General features: G+C 39.7%; 1 protein-coding gene across 1 annotated transcript in view; it reads right to left on the reverse strand.

Moving 5' to 3' along the window:
* LOC124264876 (formin-like protein) overlaps window positions 1-21,787 on the reverse strand; it is a 93,398-nt gene that overhangs the window by 35,824 nt on the left and 35,787 nt on the right. The window contains 3 exon segments of the mRNA XM_046699651.1: window positions 450-470; window positions 6,980-7,036; window positions 8,322-8,408. Of these exon segments, the coding sequence (XP_046555607.1) occupies window positions 450-470; window positions 6,980-7,036; window positions 8,322-8,408 (165 nt within the window).

Consider the following 21,787-nt stretch of genomic DNA (forward strand, 5'->3'; position numbering starts at 1 on the left):
AAATGTAACAGACAAAACCAACCATGTGAAAAATATTGTTAATGAAAACAAGTGTTCCAGAACTGTTTGTGTTCAATTATGAGAAATTATGATCGATTGCTTGGTCGTTTAGTCACTACGACCAATCTTCGATTATTTCAATTAATCGGACCACCACTAGTCCACAGAAAACTCAAAGTGATACAAGTCTTAGGCATTTATCACTATGCAGAAACTCATACCCCATACCATTGGCGCTGACAAACCTAGACATATCATGAAACAGCAATGTTATTCCAACCAAAGACCTTCGAATTCTGGCACGACCAAGGGATGCAACTCTGTAGAGCAAATTGCAAGGCCTTAGGCGGCTATTTAATGCTGCTAAGATGGCACAATGACACTAAGATATGGTAAAATTGATAAATACTGACAACATGAAGAGATATGTGCAAATCCTGTGTACTCACTAGATACGGAGGCACAGGAATCTATATGGGCAGCAAATGAATAGAAACAGAAGCATTAAAAGCAAGAAGATAAGATATATGATGAAAATCATACATCGAAAACACGTTCTTAAAAACAATAAGAGAGTTGAACATTTCAAAGTGAAATGACTTGAAAAATGATTGTGGTTATATGCTCAGCATTATTTAAGCTACTTGACAATGGGATGTAAATACTTGAGTTTGGACCAGACAAACCAGTGGTTGATAGTGTGAGCAAACTATCCACACCGTCCTGGTATGATGACGCTAATCAGCACGGTTTCCGAGGACTTATTATTTTAACCTGGAACCCCCACAGGGTTTGAAAAATGAACAACATACATACAATATAAATTATCATTAGAATAAAATGCTTTTTCATGAAATTATTATTCATGACAGTAAATAATGAAAATAAGGTTAGCATCTTCAACTACATCATATCAAACTTTGGGAATTTGGAGCAAGTACTACAGAAGCAATATTCTACTTAAAATTGGCAGCAAAATGTGTTAAGGTTTCAGAGAAAGCATCACACTTCAATTTAATTGACCATTTTTAAATCTGTCATTCAAATAATCTAGCAGAAAGGTGTAGGGTTGCACACGGTTTTAATTTAGGATCGTAAGGTACTAAGTGTTAATGACTAGAAAGCAGCAGAGTTATCTCCCCTACATGAATGAGTTCCTTGGGCTTGAACCAAGAGGACAATGGCCAAGCAGGGATATACTGACTGACTGAATTTTGGTTTTACGCCGCTTTAAGCAATATTCCAGCAACATCACGGCGGGGGACACCAGAAATGGGCTTCACAAATTGTACCCATGTGGGGATTCGAACCCGGGTCTTCGGCGTGAGGGGCCAACGCTTTAACCACTAGGCTACCCCACCGCCCCAGGGATATACACCTAACATATGGATGCTATGGTGGTGAGGATTGATGACATGGGGATTGAGCAGCTGGTGAGATAGACATGATATATGTTTTGTAGACAGCCATGACTCTACCGTGTAACCCAGTACAGACTAATCTGATAAAAAAAAACCTGCTCATTATAGTGAGTGAGTGAGTTTAGTTTTACTCAGCAATATTCCAGCTACATGGTCGCGGTCTGTAAATAATCGAGTCTGGACCAGACAATCCAGTGATTGATCAACAGCATGAGCATCGATCTGCGCAATTGGGAATCGATGACATGTGCCAACCAAGTCAGCGAGGCTAACCACCCAATCCCGTTAGTCGCCTTTTACTACAACCCTGCTCATTATAAAGATTGGGTTCATGAGTTATTGGCGGCAAAGTAAAATCCACTTTTTAACATAACATTACTTGTTACTTTTTTTTAAAAACAACTTTGTATTTTGACAAGATAGGACCATCTACTTTGTTGCAGAGAGAGATTTTGATGGTTCATGTGGCATTCAGCAATAGTTCAGCTGTTACGATGGTGGTGGGTCTGGACCAGACAATCCAATGAAAAATATTGTGAACAACAATTCAACAACTGGGGTATTATGACACACAATCACCGACATTATCAAGCCTGGCTGATTGGACCCGTTTCATAAAGCTCTCGTAAGCCTAAGAGATCTCGTAACTTTCCTCTTAGCATTCTTATCTCCTATAGGGTAACACTGACTTATGATTGTCATAAGCTCTTGTAAGCCTAAGATCTCGTAACTTTCCTCTTAGCATTCTTATCTCCTATAGGGTAACACTGACTTACGATAGTCATAAGCTCTTGTAAGCCTAAGATCTCGTAACTTTCCTCTTAGCATTCTTATCTCCCATACTGTAACACTGACTTACGATAGTCATAAGCTCTCGTAAGCCTAAGATCTCGTAAACTTTCCTCTTAGCATTTCTTATCTCCTATAGGGTAACACTGACTTACGATAGTCATAAGCTCTTGTAAGCCTAAGATCTCGTAACTTTCCTCTTAGCATTCTTATCTCCCATACTGTAACACTGACTTACGATAGTCATAAGCTCTTGTAAGCCTAAGATCTCTTAACTTTCCTCGTAGCATTCCTATCTCCTATACTGTAACACTGACTTACGATTGTCGTAGCTCTACGAGAGCTTTGTGAAATGGGGCCCTGATCCATCAAGTCACCCCTTAGAACCAGCGTAAGTTACTGTGAAGTATTTCTAACCCGAAAAGAAAACAAACCAACATCTTCCTCAAACAAACAGCACATGTAGGCTGCAGTGAGGTGAATGGAAATCATTCTACTTGAGCACTGGTCCAGTTATTTGCAGCCAGACCTTGGCACAAGTGGTGAAACAGGCAATAAGCACTTGACACCACAGCCACAGGACATGGCCACACTATGAAGCAGACCTCTCCACATACTGATGGCCATTGACATTTCAAACAGACAGGAGCTGTGGACAGATGTAACTGTTAAGTCACAACAATGCAGAGAACTACAGCCATTCCATTAGATGGCCATTAACTGGCCTAATTGATCACATTCAACACCCATTCAATCCTTGTAAAGGCAGAGGGAACTCAGATTTGGAACTTCCTTAAGCTGAACTACTAGTCGGTGTCTTTTCTGTCTCTGTAAAGGCCAAATGTGAAGTTGGTCTGCCATCTTGATTTGGAGACACATGATAAACATTTTTTATTTATCCATTGACTATATAGATAACTTACTCAGGGAGTAAATAACAATGTATATCTACTGGTAATCTAGGTTTAATTAACTGGAAAGATAAATGTATGGGCCAGGTATATCCTTATCCAAACCAAGTATTTTAGGTAGAACAGGTTCCAGTTCTTTCTTTTTTTGAATTGTGGAGGAAAAAAAGGACATACCATTGATACTTTACTATCAGAACAAAATCTTATCATCAAGAAGTGAAAAAATGATCACATAAAACATTATAGTGAAAAAACTGTGTTGGTTAAAAAAATAGTTTGGCCCCAAACCAATCCCCTTTTCAGAGGTTATAACTCTACACAATATCTCAGCATAACAATACAACACGAAATAATGACACTTCTTTCATCAACCTGTCAAAGGAAATAGTTCTACACCCAACGACCCCTTTTTTCACAACCACAGTAGACGACTTTAAATTGGAGTCTAAAATAACTTGATATATTCAAAGTTACAATCCCTAAAGCTGACATATATTGACTAAATGGTTTCAAATTGCGTCTAATTTCACACAAAGTGACAATGGCCTTTTGTAGGAGTGTTGTAAAGAAAAAATGGGTGTGTTACTTAACGACAATGACAAAATCTCCCTGTTACACACCCTGCTGCACTAAGTATAGTGCGTGTCAGACCGCTGTACAGATGAATGAAAAAACGTAAGGAAACACTTCCTGTTTGGCTATTAGGTTGGATGTTAAATTTGGTCCTTATTGTAGTGAGTAAGTGAGTGAGTGAGTAAGTATGGTTTTACGCCGCTTTTAGCAATATTCCAGCAATATAAAGGCGGGGGACACCAGAAATGGGCTTCACACATTGTGCCCATGTGGGGATTCGAACCCTGGTTTTCGGCGTGACGAGCGAACGCTTTAACCACCAGGCTAACCCACCGCCCCTGTAGTGAGTGAGTGTGTGAGATTACCTTTACACTGCACTCAGCAATATTCCAGGTAAATGGCGGCGGTCTGTAAATAATTGCGTCTGGACCAAACAATCCAGTGATCTACTGCATGGGCACCTATCTACGCAATTCGGGATACCATGACATGTGTCAACCAAGTCAGCGAGCCTGACAACCTGATTCCGTTAATCGCCTCTTACGACAAGCATGGATTACTGAAGATCAATTCTAACCCCGGATCATCAGGTTCCTTCTTGTAGAATCTGTACAAGACAAACCTAAGTCTGAAGTGAATACACAGATAAACTAAACAAGGTAGAATTTACCTCATCACAAATACAAAGATGATTATTCCTCAACATTTGTTTGTTTGTTGTTTAATGCCGCACTCAGCAATATTACTGCTATATGGGGGCAGTCTGTAAATAGTCTGGACCAGACAATCCAGTGATCAACAGTATTGCTCTACAAAGGTGTAATCATTCCACAGCTTTCATAAAATGCTACTTATGTAAAGTAGTCTCTTTTTTAAATTTGATCCAGGATCATAACATTGATGATATTGAACAGATAATAAACATATGTTTTAAATTCATCAAATATTAATCAAATCTACATGCATAAATATGTGACAAATATAGGTTACAACAAGATGAAGTTTGTGAAAGATTTGTCACAATATAGCCATTATATAGAAAGGAATAACAGATAAAACATTCAAGTAACCATGGGAACTAAATTACATTAAGTCTCAAAAAAACTTTCTAAAAATATAGAAAGGAATAACTGATAAAACATTCAAGTAACCATGTAAACCAATTAATGACATAATGTGTCAATAAACCTTAAAAAATAGTTTTACAGAAAACAAAATATTTCACAGCTGAAGATGTTCTTGTTTTGTCCTGTTTAGCATGACATAATAAGCAAGGAATATTCCTTCTTCAACACAATACCTCAACATGTACACAGTCCTCATCATGAAACTGTGACATTACTATTAGAATGTGGATAGGACAACCACTGAACAAAATGATAGAGAAAATACAGAGATTACAAGACCCCAGACAAATATTTCTATGTATGGAAACATGGAAATCAATTTTGGCAATTTGTCACTTAGACGCCAAGATTGCCATGTTTCAGTTGATGCCGAATGCACCATTCATCTTTGGTAGACGCAGAGGAGAGAAACATATTAAATGATTACACCAACATTGTGAGAATGACAACATGGAGTGCTAACTCCCAGAATGCATCAGTGCACAGGTCACATGACCAAGATCACAACACGGCAGTAAGGCCAATATGGAGTCTCCACGCTAGAACAAAGAAGATCACTACACAAAAATAAGCAACGAAAAATTCAAGCTTTTCCTCAGGCTACGAAAACAAGTGGAACACATTGGAGGATATATTTGCTGTTATACGCTGTCTCACTCTGTCTGAGGGTGTGAGTCTCATGCTTGCATGCCTGGGGAGGGGATGGCAGCTCACGGAGGAGGGGCATGTTCTACTCATGTGGAGGGGAAGGGGGCTTGAGAAACTCACTGAAGAGGGGATGGTCGGTATACTCTTGGAGAGGGAAGATGAGTTCTTGGTGTCAAGAGCAAGAATGCATTTTCCTTATCATCAAGGAATTAACATGCTCCACAAATCAAATGACTTGTTCTCCTGACACGTCTTGGCCATTTCGCCACTCAAACTAATACCTGATTACAAGTTGTTTTTATCTTAAACTGTTGATATTTTGAATTCAAAACCTTGTAAACCAGCAATTCAAAATGGATGCCACAAGTCTGTACCAGAAACCCTTTAACCTATAAGCCCGAGCTGGTATCTGGCATTTTTAGATTTTAGTTTAAGTTTGTGGCTGGATAAACTGATCTGACAAGACTTAAGAAAATGCAAGAATACTCAAGCTATATATATATACTATATACACTCGGATGTGGCTAAAGTCACAGACTGATACATAGAGCTAAACATGCTGAATCCTATATTCTGTAAGTTTACAAGTTTTCTGTAAGTTTACAAGTTTAAATATTCATTTTATTTGTTTGATGTTACTCATGAAAGATCATTCAGATAACTTCACTGAAGTTATCAAATTTTATCATTTAAACCATCCTTCTTTCGTGAGTTCAATGGTCTTTTTCAGTATTATTTCCCATCTTAATTTGAAATCATAATTAGCAAAACACATTATCTCTATGAATCTGGTTTCATGGAAACGGTACATTTAAAGTTAGTGGCAAGGTATGTACCTATTGCTAACTTCTAGGTCAAGATGTCCTTATCTGCACAGATGTAGAAGCGACATGTGCACTAACATGACAATCAACAGCCTAAATCTGCAAAATAACAGCTGCCTGGCTAGAAATAGATTATCCTTTGTTTCATAGACTCTCCTAATCAGTGTCATTAATCACTGCAAATGCAATCAATGCCTGTTTGCCTGGATACCAAAGCGTTCTTGGAGGAATAGATTTTTAATAATAATACTTGACAACCATTCTGTATTTTAGAATTAAGAAAACAACATTACCTGAAAAGCACATGTATATGTATTTTAGTAAATGTTTTGCATTACAATCTAGGTAGTGGGGCCAGAACAAGAGCTGGAGGGTAGGAAGATAGGGGAATATTGAGAAGAGAGAGAGTTCCCTGGATGGGTGGGACAAGACTGGATCTGGGGGGTCGGAGAGACAGGGGCTGGGGCTGGGGGGTCAGAGAGACTGGGGCTTGGGGTCAGAGAGACTCGGGCTGGGGGATCAGAGAGACTAGGGCTGGGGCGTAGAGAGACGGGGGCTAGGGGGCAGGGAGACTGGGACAGGACTTCGATGGGTGTACCAATCCGTGAGCCACCATTCTTCCCTACACTGAAAGCCTTGTAAATATACGGATGATCCAGATTGTGATGTAACAACTTATCACGTACACTTTCTGTACACTGAGGGAACGTTACCATGGTGTGGAGAGCGATACACATTCGCTGCTGAAAAGGACAAGGGACAAACACATTTAGTCATGTAGTAGCGCAAAGGTCATGTGTACACGCAAGTCGTGGAAAAACTGGGCGTGGTCAAGTTGAGTTACAGCAGTGCAGTAACTGTCACAACAACGCTAGCAGTAGCACGAGACTAGTATACTTCTCAATGCAGTGCTGTAACCTGGCATCACGTGACATGTTGGCTATCTATCGCTAAACTCACATGCATTCATGTGTACTTAATGACACTTAATGACAGGACACTTCTGTAAATTGGGCAAAAATGTATCAATATTAAACATATGAATTTATACAACAGTCATGCATTAACTGATTTGATCTAGATTCTGAGACCAAAGTACCGGAACCTCAACCTAGGATATCAATCAACTGTAGCAAATGGTAGCATTATAAAGTTCTTTACTTGTTTTTTTCCATAGACTTCGAAACATTTGGCTCAATAATGCCTATTGCTCTGAACATGTTCATCAATGGCGAGTTGTATATATGGAATGGCCATGGAATAAACATGTTCGTTATTACATATCAGAATTAGCCGATACCTATCACTGGAGCTGAAAATAACAGGATTAAGCTGCAGGGAATTTTGCTGGTTGAACAGCCACAGGCTAAGCACACTGCCCAGCGATTCAATAAGCATATGGTACAGTGAGGAGTCTTAAGACGTTTTGCCGGATGTAGAATCTGATTTATCACACACCATTCGTTCATTTTTTTTTACAAGAATCCCTATCGTTAAACTGACAGAAAATATTATAAACACAAACCCTAATAAATTTCGAAAAAAAATCCAAACATTTTCATTCTGTAAATCTGCATTGGGAAAATCAACTTTTATCAAAATTACTCAAAATAGTTTGGATCAGGCACTTTTAGGAGGTACTTAAAAAAATATCAAGAAAATAATCCTCACATCAGAAACGGACATAATTTTCATCACCAAGAATCTAAATTTCCAATCGGCTGATTAATACAGTCTGAATGACATCAGCAAGTCACACATCTGCAGATCACTGTGAGCAACATTTGAACTTAATTACATCCTAAACGATAAAAAAAAATGTCTCTGAAAGAGTGTATCCGGCATTACTAATTGCATGGATGGAAATGTGCCCTATGAATAGGAGACTATATGCTAAGGACTTGACGTACAATATGTAGATAGGCTAAAACAAATACTGACAAGTTGAGACACTGACATTAGCTGCTGCTGATGCTGCTACATCCAGATGTAAAATGACAAGGAAGCATGAAGGTCAAGGTCACTTACTCTGGAGCTACGTGTGGCTCGTGGGTCAAGGTATGTCCGTAGCTTGTCCAGGTACACATGTGGCGGGTCCTTTGCATGAACTCTCTCCTGGAACCAAAATTTGAAATCATTAACAAAAAAACAAGTTGAGTCAAATTCATTGCATGACACCCTTATTAATTGCAGACAACATATTAATTTCATGACGTTGATACATTCCATGGACGATCAAATAGTTTGGGGATGAAAGCTATGGGTGAAAGTTAGTGGTGTGACGATTCATCGATACGCATCGATGCATTGATCCATGGGCCGCCCAGTACAGTGAATCGATACAAAGTTTTACATTATTGTATATACCGATACGACACATGAAATCGGCCACGATACATCTATGTTTAACTTTGAATATTGCCGAATCGCAATATCAGTCCAGAAAAAAGACTTACTTTTGTTGATTAAAATATATGCTTACTTATTTTCCCTTCATAAGTAAATGTTTTCTCGGAAATTCTTGCATCAAGAACTGTGTCAGACATAGAGCTCACATGTTATTAACATTCACAAAGTCTGTGTATAAACTTAATTATCTCGTTTCCGAATGAACATTGAACAACGCTGGCGGAATTTGACAAAATACTTTAAAATTGGTTTTGTTTTGACCTTTAGGCGTTTAATAGTTGGTGTTAGAATTAAGGATTTTACTATCATGACACCTATTGTATTGCCACCCTTATATCGGTATTCGTATAGTATCGCAGCTTAAGTGCACAATACGTTGGCAATATATCGTCATGACTAAAATTTCAGTATCATGATGTATCATTTCACTTGTTGTATGCCAATACCAGCACTAGTGGGGGATGATGCACATAATACCGAAATGCGATATAGCCGCAGTCACTGTCACAGTCAACTAGAAAATTGTCCGGGGGTAAAGTGCCTTCAGTAAACTACCGTTATAACAAAAATCTAACAGACAACACTGACTGAGTTTAGTTTTGCGCCGCATTTTAGCAATAATCGAGCAATATCATGGCAGGGAACACCAGAAATGGGCTTCACACATTGTACCCATGTGAATTGAACCCGGGTCATCGGCGTGACAATCGAATGCTTTAACCACTGGGCTACCTCACCGCCCCTAAGAGACAACACAGTTTAGTTCATTGTAAATGTAGTTCCTATCAACCATACATATATGGTGATTATGTTTGGTACATTTGTTCAAGCATCAGTGTGACACACCATCAACAACAGTTGAAGTTAGTTTCTCTCATCTAAATACAGTTTTCTTTTGATCTAGTGGATGTGGAACTAGGTTATATTATTAGATATCATCAATAATTTACTTTGCTTAAGATAGTTCCTGATCCTGTCATTCAGACCTATAAACAGTATGGCATTTCACTATTGATTCCAGTATCATTCCAATTTGGCCACTGAAGTCTATTCCGAGGGATAAGTTCTTGAAAAACTAGACATTATTTCTTGGAATATGTTGTTTTGTTCTTGCAAACCAATCATTAACACAAGGTTTATGTTCAGTCGTATATGAAAGAATTAATACACAAAAAAGTTTTCTTTTCTATATTTATGAAGTACATAGCTGCACACTCGTCAGGCTCTGTTATTCTATGTTCATACCATGGATATTACTGATGCAAGGAGACCTGCTGATGATGTCAATACTCCAAGGATGAAGGATACGAGGAGACTAGCTGCTGAAGGCTGCATATTGAATCCGACCCTAGAGCATGCTATATCAGGCTGTATGTAAACAGAAGTAACCTGGAAGGCGACCCAGCCTATGCTCAGCCCTCTCCCCTGAGGCCAAGGCTGCTCCCAGCCTCACTGGACAGTCTGTGAGCTCTATATACACGCAGATGTGTCTGTGATGAGAACAACATCTACAGCATCACTTCCTGAACATCTGCCACACACAGGAGAGGTGCTGGGGAACTGCTGGGTAGTAGGAAGACCTGTAGTTGGGGGCTGAATGAGTTCTGCTGTGGACAGGGTTAGATTCCGTAGGTGGGTACAGGTAGGGTGGGAAGAGTCCCTGGGGATGAGCCCCTGGGGTTGAGGGGTCAACTGGTGGGGGTGAAGGGTCAGCTGCTGGGGTTGAGGGGTCAACTGGTGGGGTAGAGGGTATGCTGTAAGATTGAGGGGTGTGCTGCTGGACATTTGGGTTTAAATGGCTGGAGTGAAAACTACTGGGGTGAGAGTTAAGTGGAGTTTAGGGGTTAACTGGTGGGGGTGAAGGGTCAGCTGCTGGGGTTGAAGGGTCAGCTATTGGGGTAGAGGGTACGCTGTAAGATTGAGGGGTGTGCTGCTGGACATTAGGGTTAAATGGCTGGTGTGAAAACTACTGGGGTGAGAGTTAAGTGGAGAGGTTAACTGGTGGGGGTGAAGGGTCAGCTGCTGGGGTTGAAGGGTCAACTATTGGGGTAGAGGGTACGCTGTAAGATTGAGGGGTGTGCTGCTGGACATTAGGGTTAAATGGCTGGTGTGACAACTACTGGGGTGAGAGTTAAGTGGAGTTTAGGGGTTAACTGGTGGGGGTGAAGGGTCAGCTGCTGGGGTTGAAGGGTCAACTATTGGGGTAAAGGTACGCTATAAGATTGAGGGGTGTGCTGCTGGACATTAGGGTTAAATGGCTGGTGTGACAACTACTGGGGTGAGAGTTAAGTGGAGTTTAGGGGTTAAGTGGAGTTTAGGGGTTAACTGGTGGGGTTGAGGGGTCAGCTGGTGGGTTTAGGGAGGCTGGTGGGGTTGAAAATTCAGCTGATAGGGTTGAGATGTCAGTTGCCAGGTATATGTCACAGGAGTACTGATCAATCACTTGTTGGGTTACTATGTCCCCTGATTTTCATCCCAATGTTAAATACAATATCAGCATGTTTTTGTTTCAAACACACAACACTAAATCACATCTAAGCTCAAGCCCCTAGTGTATCTAAAACATTCCACATGGGATGTACAGCATTCTACCAATTTCCTACACCAAATTGTCCATATTTCCTCATAGTTCCTGACACTCTTCATTTAACCCTCCTCATCCCATCACCATGTTCAAAATCCGTTCATCCACCATCTTCAAAGAAATATAATTCTTCTTACACAAAATAATTTTTTTCGCATTATAGAACACAGATCATCACTAGGTACAAACAACGATCCCAAAACAAGTAAAACAAGTACCCATGTGCCAAAGTTTCTGCACTAGTTTGAAAGATAAAAGGGTTAACCAACATATGTGACTTGTTAGCGGACAGCTTGCCTCCTTTCAGATACTTTTAATAGTCAGTAAATTACAGCATCATACACATATATCATGTTTAGCGAGAAACACAAGGTTTGGTTGTCTGTCAAACAGACAGGGAGTATACTCTAACATGGGGGGAGCACCTGTTCCAGCTGGGAAATGTACATGCTTGAGATATTGATGCATGTCAGTTACTACAGAAAAAACCTCCAGTGGCGTCATAATGATATCTCCAGACAAGAATACAAAATACAGGTTTCTGAACAAGGGGGATCGGCTCTGTCTAACCAGTGAACTGAATGAGGGAAATACAGAAAGAAATATCTAACACCCTCAACAGTTCTAGTAACAACTTGTGGTGGGAATTGGTTGAAATATCACATTCATCAAAGAATATTGGTTTAATAAAGTCATTTTTCAGATCTTCCTATTCAGGTTTTCCCGGCAGTTAAGCATACATGATGCAACTTGCTACTTTAAAGTGATGACTAATATACCTAGAACATAAACTTCCTGGAGTCTTCAAGAAATATTCAGTGATGTGTTTTCAGTAAATGAAGTGAGTTTTCTAAGCATTAAACATGCTTTCAGGACCTGACAACTTTATAGATAGGTTCATCGTCAAGTGTTTCAAACACTAAAACAGTAGTTCCAAAATTGTTTGTGTTCAATTGTGAGAAATATGATCGACTGCTTGGTCATTTAATCACTGCGACCATTCTCTGATTAATTTAATTAATCGGACCACCACTAGTAACGACATCAGGCTAGTGCATATATTTTTTAAAATATTAATATTTTACGACGAGATGGACACAGACACATACACACAGACATAGACAAACTCAAGGCTAAACCATACTCCAAGAAATCTTTTATTACACAACAACTGTCTCTGTTTAACGAATAAATCTAGCAGCTAGCTACACCTGGCTATTTTTACCACCAAGACTGGCTGTGGATAGATAAAAAGTAGTCTTGTTGCTGGACTCCAATTACCCACACTCTTCAAAAATAAAACCTACAATGAAATATAGGAGCTTTTGATGGCATAGAAATAGTTTTGTTTTTGTCCAGAGAGTTATTTTTACAAAAACATCAATTCATCCAAAATAATTCTAAAATCAACAAATATTTGTGTTTCTTTGTAACTGGTCATACAATCAACACTTCTACACTGATCCAGTGACCACTATGAGCATACAAAAATTCATGGAATTTGGCTCTATAGAAATGTACCCCATATTATTATATAAATGTGTTTATGTTCCTACACCTTGAATGCTCGGTGGAGGTACTACCACAGACAGAATGACAGCAGTTATTCTTCCTCCAATGAGGAAATACCCCCAGTGTATTCATGAGGAAGTTATACCTATATGTATGTAAAACACCTTGTCCAAATACTGGCCTCAAACCTGTCCTCTACCATCCATCATCTAAGGGGCCAGTTCAAAAAGAAATTTCTTCAATTTTAAGACACAACCAACTCCTTACAAAAAAAGCAATTCTGAAATTCTTTACCTCCTGAGCTCAGTGGCTTCTAGAGTTTGTTTGTTTGTTTTGTTTGTTTGTTTGTTTAATGCCACACTCAGCAATATTCCAGCTACATACCGGCAGTCTGTCAATAATCGAGTCTGGACCAGACAATCCAGTGATCAACAACATGAGCATAGATCTACGCCATTGGGATACAATGACATTTGTCAACCAAGTGATCGAGCCTGACCACCTGATCCCATTAGCTGCCTATTACGACAAACATGGTTTACTGAAGATCAATTCTAACCGGGACATTCACTGATCAGTGGCTTCTAAAAAACTGCAAGTTGATTTTGTCCAAATGACAATTAGCAGGGCCATTGTTGCACCCAAATCTCCACCCCAATAGATTTAAGGAAACCCATTTTTGCCATAAGAGGCTATGAGTTGAATCTAAATTTAGGTTTTGGCTTGCTGACTTTGTTGATACATGTCACTGTATTCCAGATGTTCATGACATCGACCACTGGAATATCTGGTTCAAACGTTGCAAACAGACCGCCATTATAAAGCTGAAAATGGCTGGGTGAAGGATTAAACAACACACATAAGGAATTACGATGTTTATCCCACATGGAACTTTTGAAACGGTCCCTAACAAGCCTGTTACTATCGCCTCATTGATCTTGTTGATGTACCAACAATGTTCATACACAATACATACGTACGCCCATATTTCAGATCTACAATTACATGCCCTTGTGAGCAGAAAAACAGTCAATAGCCACCAGTTAGCTGTGACTGACTACAAAGAAAGGCAGTGTACCTGTATTGTGTCTACAGCTTTGTCCACAATGCACCAGGTAAACGACTTGAATGGCTGTGTTTGTTGCTCTCAAAGTCTAATGTACATAATCCAAGAATAAACTTCCAACACACTCTGTATACTGTGATGCATACTGTGGTCACATCGTGGTCATACTGTGATGCACACTTTGAAGCATATGGAGGTGCATACTGTGATCACATCGTGGCCATACTCAGTGATGCATACTGAGGTACATACTGTGGTCATACTGTGATGCATACTGTGGTCATACTGTGATGCTTATTGAGATGCATACTGTGATGCATACTGTGGTCATACTGTGATGCATAATGTGATGCACACTTTGAAGCATATTGAGATGCATACTGTGATCACATCGTGGTCATACTGTGATGCATAATGTGATGCACACTTTGAAGCATATGGAGGTGCATAATGTGATCACACTGTGGCCATACTCAGTGATGCATATTGAGGTACATACTGTGGTCATACTGTGAGGTGCATACTGTGATCACATCGTGGTCATACTGTGATGCATAATGTGATGCACACTTTGAAGCATATGGAGGTGCATAATGTGATCACACTGTGGCCATACTCAGTGATGCATATTGAGGTACATACTGTGGTCATACTGTGATGCATATTGAGGTGCATACTGTGGTCATACTGTGATGCTTATTGAGATGCATACTGTGATCATACTGTGATGCATATTGAGATGCATACTGTGATGCATACTGTGGTCATACTGTGATGCATATTGAGATGCATACTGTGATCATACTGAGATGCATATTGAGGTGCATACTGTGGTCATACTGTGATGCATATTGAGGTGCATACTGTGGTCATACTGTGATGCATATTGAGATGCATACTGTGGTCATACTGTGATCATACTGTGCTGCATACTGTGATCACAGTGGTCATACTGTGATCATACTTTGATGCATATTAAGGTGCATACTGTAATCATACTCAGTGATGCATACTGTGATCTCACTGTGGTCATACTGTGATGCATACTGTGATCTCACTGTGGTCATACTGTGATGCATACTGTGATCATACTGTGGTCATACTGTATCATACTGTGATGCATATTGAGGTGCATACTGTGGTCATACTGTGGTCATACTGTGATGCATACTGTGATCACACTGTGGTATTGTGGTCATACTGTGATCATACTTTGAAGCATATTGAGGTGCATACCGTAATCATACTCTGTGATGCATACTGCAGAGGCCCAGATAAGCTGCGCATCCGGGTAAAATACGCATAGAAAATTTCCAATTACGCATTGAAAAATAATTGTAGCGTACCAATTACGCATTTAAAATGTTATATACGCAAAAAATGTAAAACAAATGTGTACTGAATATATTTATTAAAATTGCTTGCGTAATGAAAAAGACATCGATTGGTATCAAGTTGTACTGTTAGTATAGGACTAGTGTTGTACTATCTGTACAGGATGAGTGATTTTTTATTAAATCATTTCCATTATACTTAAGTTGGTGTACCAAATGTCTCCTGGGCTGTATTAAAGACGAATTTCACTTTTTATTTATTTGCCCTTATTATAAGATAAGCAGACAACAGTTTTACCTGAATATTATCATAAGAATCCGTCTGCTTCAAAAATGTATCAGCTGCTAGCATCCACTGACACAAAACTTATCAAATCTTTGTCGTTGTATTTGAAAAGAAACTTGCCAATTTGATATTATTTGTGAATGAATGATATACCGGTATGTGCACTGTGTGCAGTTATTATGTATTAGTAATATGGGTCACGTGGCCCCAAATACTCATAAACTTGTCACTTGTCACTAAGTTGGTTTTGATTAGGTATGACATAAGGCAGAACATACCTTACTCAATGACAAAATACTTAGGTGAGTAAAATGACTGAAATTCGCACATATTTGAAAGCAGTGGGTAACAGAAAAGGAAATGCCCACTCAACATTCATAATACCCACTCAAAAAATATACAGTGGGTACAGTACCCACATGAGCTAAATCTTATCTGGAGCTCTGATACTGTGATCACAATGTGATCACACTGTGGTCATACTGTGGTCACACTGTGATCATATTGTGGTCATACCGTGATCACACTGTGATCATACTGTGGTGCATACCGTGATCACACTGTGGTCACACTGTGGTGCATACTGTGGTCATACTGTGGTCATGCTGTGGTCATGCTGTGGTCAGACAGTGATCATAATGTAATCCATACTCTGATCACACTGTGGTCACACTGTGATCGTACTGTGGTCATGCTGTGGTCACACTGTGATCGTACTGTGGTCATACTGTGATGCATACTGTGGTCACAGTGATCACACTGTGGTCATACTGTGATGTATACTTTGATGCATATTGAGGTGCATACTGTGATCACACTGTGATGCATACTGTGGTCACACTGTGATGCATACTGTGGTCACACTGTGATGCATACTGTGATCACACTGTGATGCATACTGTGATCACACTGTGATGCATACTGCATACTGTGGTCATACTTTGATGCATACTGTGATCACACTGTGATGCATACTGTGGTCACACTGTGATGCATACTGTGATCACACTGTGATGCATACTGTGATCATACTGTGATCACACTGTGATCATACTGTGATGCATACTGTGATCATACTGTGGTCATACTGTGATGCATACTGTGATGCATACTGTGATGCATACTGTGATGCATACTGTGGTCATACTGTGATGCATACTGTGATCATACTGTGATGCATACTGTGATGCATATTGAGGTGCATACTGTGGTGCACTCAGTGTGACTTGCACCTCACTGTACACGTTTTGAAGTCTTTACAATTCTCGCCTCTAGACAAAATGAAATTTATTTTAGTTTCAAATCAGTTTCAAAACTGCTTTATTGTCATTCAAAATGTCCTGAGGACACTTGAAATTTAATAATATTATAACAGAATGTCTTATCAAAATTTGCAAGAATCATAAATGATAATATCTGGCTCCAGCAAATCTCAATTTTATTCATGCTTCCTACACGTTCTAAACAAGATAGAACTCATAAAAACTTTTCCTCTTCATTTTATCACATTTATCAAACTTGCATCTATGAATAATGGGAATAGATAGCTTTAAGCTGGGTTATTGATGAAAATAAAATAAAACTTTTACCAAGTGCTCATAAACAATAATGCATTGCATACGAATTAATGTGGATACTTCTGGCTCAAATAACCAGGTTCTTTAAAGGTAAAGGAAAAAATATCAACATTAGATGAAAGACAAGATTACAAAAGAAAAATTCTCTTTGTCAATTGAATAAGAATACTTGCAAGAAGAGCAAATCAGGCATGAGGATCAAATTCATCTTAAATTCAGTAATACATTCATTTGAATCACCTATTTTTTGCAATATGAGGTGCATTCAAGTGGCTGACTCTTTCAATTTGGATCATGGCAGAGGAATAGCAATGTTGCTTGGCGTTTTAGTGATTTATCTTGTACTGTTCAGAGGCTAAAATCTGAGGCCCAAAAACTGCAGTTAATGTCAGTAAATATTACTAAATGGGAATTACAAATTTCCAAATTTATCTCAATAAGTAATAACTAATGACATGTCCTTGTAGAATTAAATTGAACAATATGACCTTTCGTTGCCCAATTCTTTGCAAATTGCTTGCACATAGTTTAGGACCATGAAGGTTCGGGTTAGAATTCGTCTTCAGCAACATATGCATGTTCAATGAGATGATGCCGAAGACCCGGGTTCGAATCCCCACATGGGTACAATGTGTGAAGCCCATTTCTGGTGGCCCCCACCGTGATGTTGCTGGAATATTGCTAAAAGCGGCGTAAACCCAAACTCAGTCAGTCAGTCAATGAGATGACTAAACTGATCGGGTGGTCAGACTCCTTGACTTCAGTGACTTGGTTGATGCATATCATCGTATCCTAATCTCATAGATCGATGTTCATGCTGTTGATCACTGGATCGTCTTGGTTGGCTATAAATAACAGAATCTGTACAAGACCCCAAAGCCTACACCTTTCTCCCTAACAATAACCCACCTGCACTGTCTGAGATTCTTAAATGATTCAGGAATCTGATTCACCAGACTGGGAGAGGATATGAACTTATTAAAAAAAACAACTGCATACAAAATGTGTTTTAATCATATCACTGGGATATAATTGGTATTATGGCCTCAGTGTACTGTGACTCTTCTGATTAGCAAAGAGCTGAACTGAATTTCACAGTAGCAGATCACAAGCCCCAAAGGAGCCCGACAAGGAGATCCCAAGGAGCCCCCAGGGAGCCAAACACAGATAACTAGTAGTAGTGATGTAGTATACATGAACATTCTACTGCACCACCCACATCACTGAATCAAGTGATATACCATACCTACCTACAAGTCACTAGTTACAGCTTAGCTGGTGAAGTCCTGATCAAGTGATATACCATACCTACCTACAAGTCACTAGTTACAGCTAGCCCTGGTGAAGTCCTGATCAAGTGATATACCATACCTACCTACAAGTCACTAGTTACAGCTAGCCCTGGTGAAGTCCTGATCAAGTGATATACCATACCTACCTACAAGTCACTAGTTACAGCTAGCCCTGGTGAAGTCCTGATCAAGTGATATACCATACCTACCTACAAGTCACTAGTTACAGCTACCCCTGGTGAAGTCCTGATCAAGTGATATACCATACCTACCTACAAGTCACTAGTTACAGCTACCCCTGGTGAAGTCCTGATCAAGTGATATACCATACCTACCCTACAAGTCACTAGTTACAGCTACCCCTGGTGAAGTCCTGATCAAGTGATATACCATACCTACCTACAAGTCACTAGTTACAGCTACCCCTGGTGAAGTCCTGATCAAGTGATATACCATACCTACCTACAAGTCACTAGTTACAGCTAGCCCTGGTGAAGTCCTGATCAAGTGATATACCATACCTACCTATAAGTCACTAGTTACAGCTAGCCCTGGTGAAGTCCTGATCAAGTGATATCCCATACCTACCTACAAGTCACTAGTTACAGCTAGCCCTGGTGAAGTCCTGATCAAGTGATATACCATACCTACCTACAAGTCACTAGTTACAGCTAGCCCTGGTGAAGTCCTGATCAAGTGATATACCATACCTCCCTACAAGTCACTAGTTACAGCTAGCCCTGGTGAAGTCCTGATCAAGTGATATATCATACCTCCCTACAAGTCACTAGTTACAGCTAGCCCTGGTGAAGTCCTGATCAAGTGATATACCATACCTCCCTACAAGTCACTAGTTACAGCTAGCCCTGGTGAAGTCCTGATCAAGTGATATACCATACCTACCTACAAGTCACTAGTTACAGCTAGCCCTGGTGAAGTCCTGATTACACTGAGGATTCTTACATAAGGTGTGGAAATAACATTAAAATTGCTAGTGTACTCAGGTACAGTGGCACATGTGAAATCACTTGCCCTGATAATTTTTCCACTATACCGACTGTTTTCTTGTTGATTTTTTAAATAAACAACATAATTAACATTGGAAAGTCAACTGGACGCTGGTACAGTGTGATATACGAATTTGCTTCCCGACAGAAAAAAACACTGGACTCGGGCGTCGGGCAATGGGTTATTTCCACTCTGTACATGAATACTGGGTAATGAATACGAATATTGGTTACTGAATACACTAACAAGTGATGTATTATTTAGTGTATTCACTGAAACAACAACTAAATACATTATCGGACATGGTTTTACTATGTTGACAGTGGTAACGTATCCTGACAATGACAAGTGGCCAAAATAAGTGTCGACTTATTCTGGCATGGAGATATTCCATTTAGCATATCTTGTATTGATAAATAACACTCAAATTCAAGTAAAAACACTCCTTTTCGTAATATTCAAACATTTTCGATTCTGGTGATCGCGAATAACGGATTGAATTCATGAAAGGATACGATTCTATTCAATTCACTGAATAGACAAGTGAATCGTAACAGCCCTCATAGCCATATATCAATATTGTATTTCTGAACACTGTAATCATAGATTCATGCTACAAGAATGTGTGTACCTGACAAAAAAGCTTATAAAAGAAACACAAAACACATAAGTTAAATCTCACTATCCGTGCCCAGAATGGGCCTTTAAGACCAAGGACCACCTTACAATATGTTTGATATCATCCCACTGAACCTATTCTACAATATCCTGTCATCAGCTGTCACGAATTATCACTGTAGATTAAATGCCATCATTGCTTGTGTTGAGACAGTGCTATCTTCATTGAAGGGCCTGGCCAAGGATTTGTACCATCATTAAATGTCAGCGGTTATCTAACTAGACTGCATTCAGCCTTGCTTTGTCATTTCCACAGGGATAGAATGGTTACAGGCCGGGAGAGCCACATTTCTGAAACCGATATCCAAAATTGATGTGGCTCTCCCGGTAGTAATTATGGTTGTGTGTACATGGAACAAACTTAGTGCTATGAGTATCGTAAGTGAAATATATAAGTGTAAAATATGGGACTTGTGATCACTTCAGCAACCTCAGGGTAAAACAACCTGCCATGATTGCAAACATCGGGTGTTCTCGTATCATCACCTCAACGACATTAGGACAAAACAACCTTAGTGCTGCCATGATTGTACACATTGGGTATACTCGTATACGTATGGGACTTATGATCACATCAGCACTAAAACACTTCGTACAAGCAGCCTCAGCGTGAAACCTTAGAATCTGGTTGAACAAAAAAACAGTAACTATTTAAATAGTAAGGTAGACCAGAAGTTGAAGAATTTCTTTTATTATTTCTGCATGGCTGCCATGTTATCAAAGTCTCATTCAAAGCCATATTGTAACTTAAAGGATATTAAAGCTTTGTGTTTCTGCATGACTGGCCACATCTCATCTATGTCATCTTGTAATGGTGGATAGTGAGATTATTGTGATGATTTCCTACACAGCTGTCAACCTTAATCCACAATGATGACACAATGATGACACAATGATGACACAATGATGAACCTACAACCGAATCTTTCATCACAGAGAACCCAGCTCTCAACAACTGCCAAAGGGGACTAGATGTTGTTCCTTCCACTTCACTATTGACCAATTAGACAGAGGTTTTAACATGATGGTGGTACATTCTCCATCAAATGACATCCATGTGGAGATGATGAGCCTGCATGCCACCTGTCGGGCCTGACTGATTGACTTGATATGGTAATCCTCTCACCCTCCACACTGTGCCTGGACCCTGATAAGTCACACAACCACTGGGAACTGTTAAACTGTCTTGCAGTCCCTGAACCACAGTGAGGGACTGTGAGACTGTCAATGAGGGAGGGAAAATAATGTGAGTCAGGGACTGAGACAGTCTAGGAAGAGGGAAATTAATGTGGGTCATTGACTGTGAGACAGTCTAGGAGGAAGGGAAAATACTGTGAGTCTGGGACTGAGACAGTCTAGGAAGAAGGGAAAATAGTGTTGGTCAGGGCCTGAGACAGTCTAGGAGGAAGGGAAAATAATGTGGGTGATTGACTGTGAGACAGTCTAGGAAGAAGGGAAAATAATGTGGGTCATTGACTGTGAGACAGTCTAGGAAGAAGGGAAAATAATGTGGGTCAGGGACTGTGAGACAGTCTAGGAAGAAGGGAAAATAATGTGGGTCAGGGACTGAGACAGTCTAGGAGGAAGGGAAAATAATGTGAGTCAGTGCCTGAGATGGTCTAGGAGGAAGGGAAAATAATGTGGATCATTGACTGTGAAACAGTCTAGGAGGAAGGAAAGAGAGAATGTGGGACAAGGACAGTGAAAATGTGAAACAGTCTAGGAGGAAGGAAAGAGAGAATGTGGGA

Source organism: Haliotis rubra, unplaced genomic scaffold (genome assembly GCF_003918875.1).
Source record: "Haliotis rubra isolate DU_JTF1 unplaced genomic scaffold, ASM391887v1 Scf95, whole genome shotgun sequence".
In the NCBI taxonomy this organism is placed as follows: Eukaryota; Metazoa; Mollusca; class Gastropoda; order Lepetellida; family Haliotidae; genus Haliotis; species Haliotis rubra.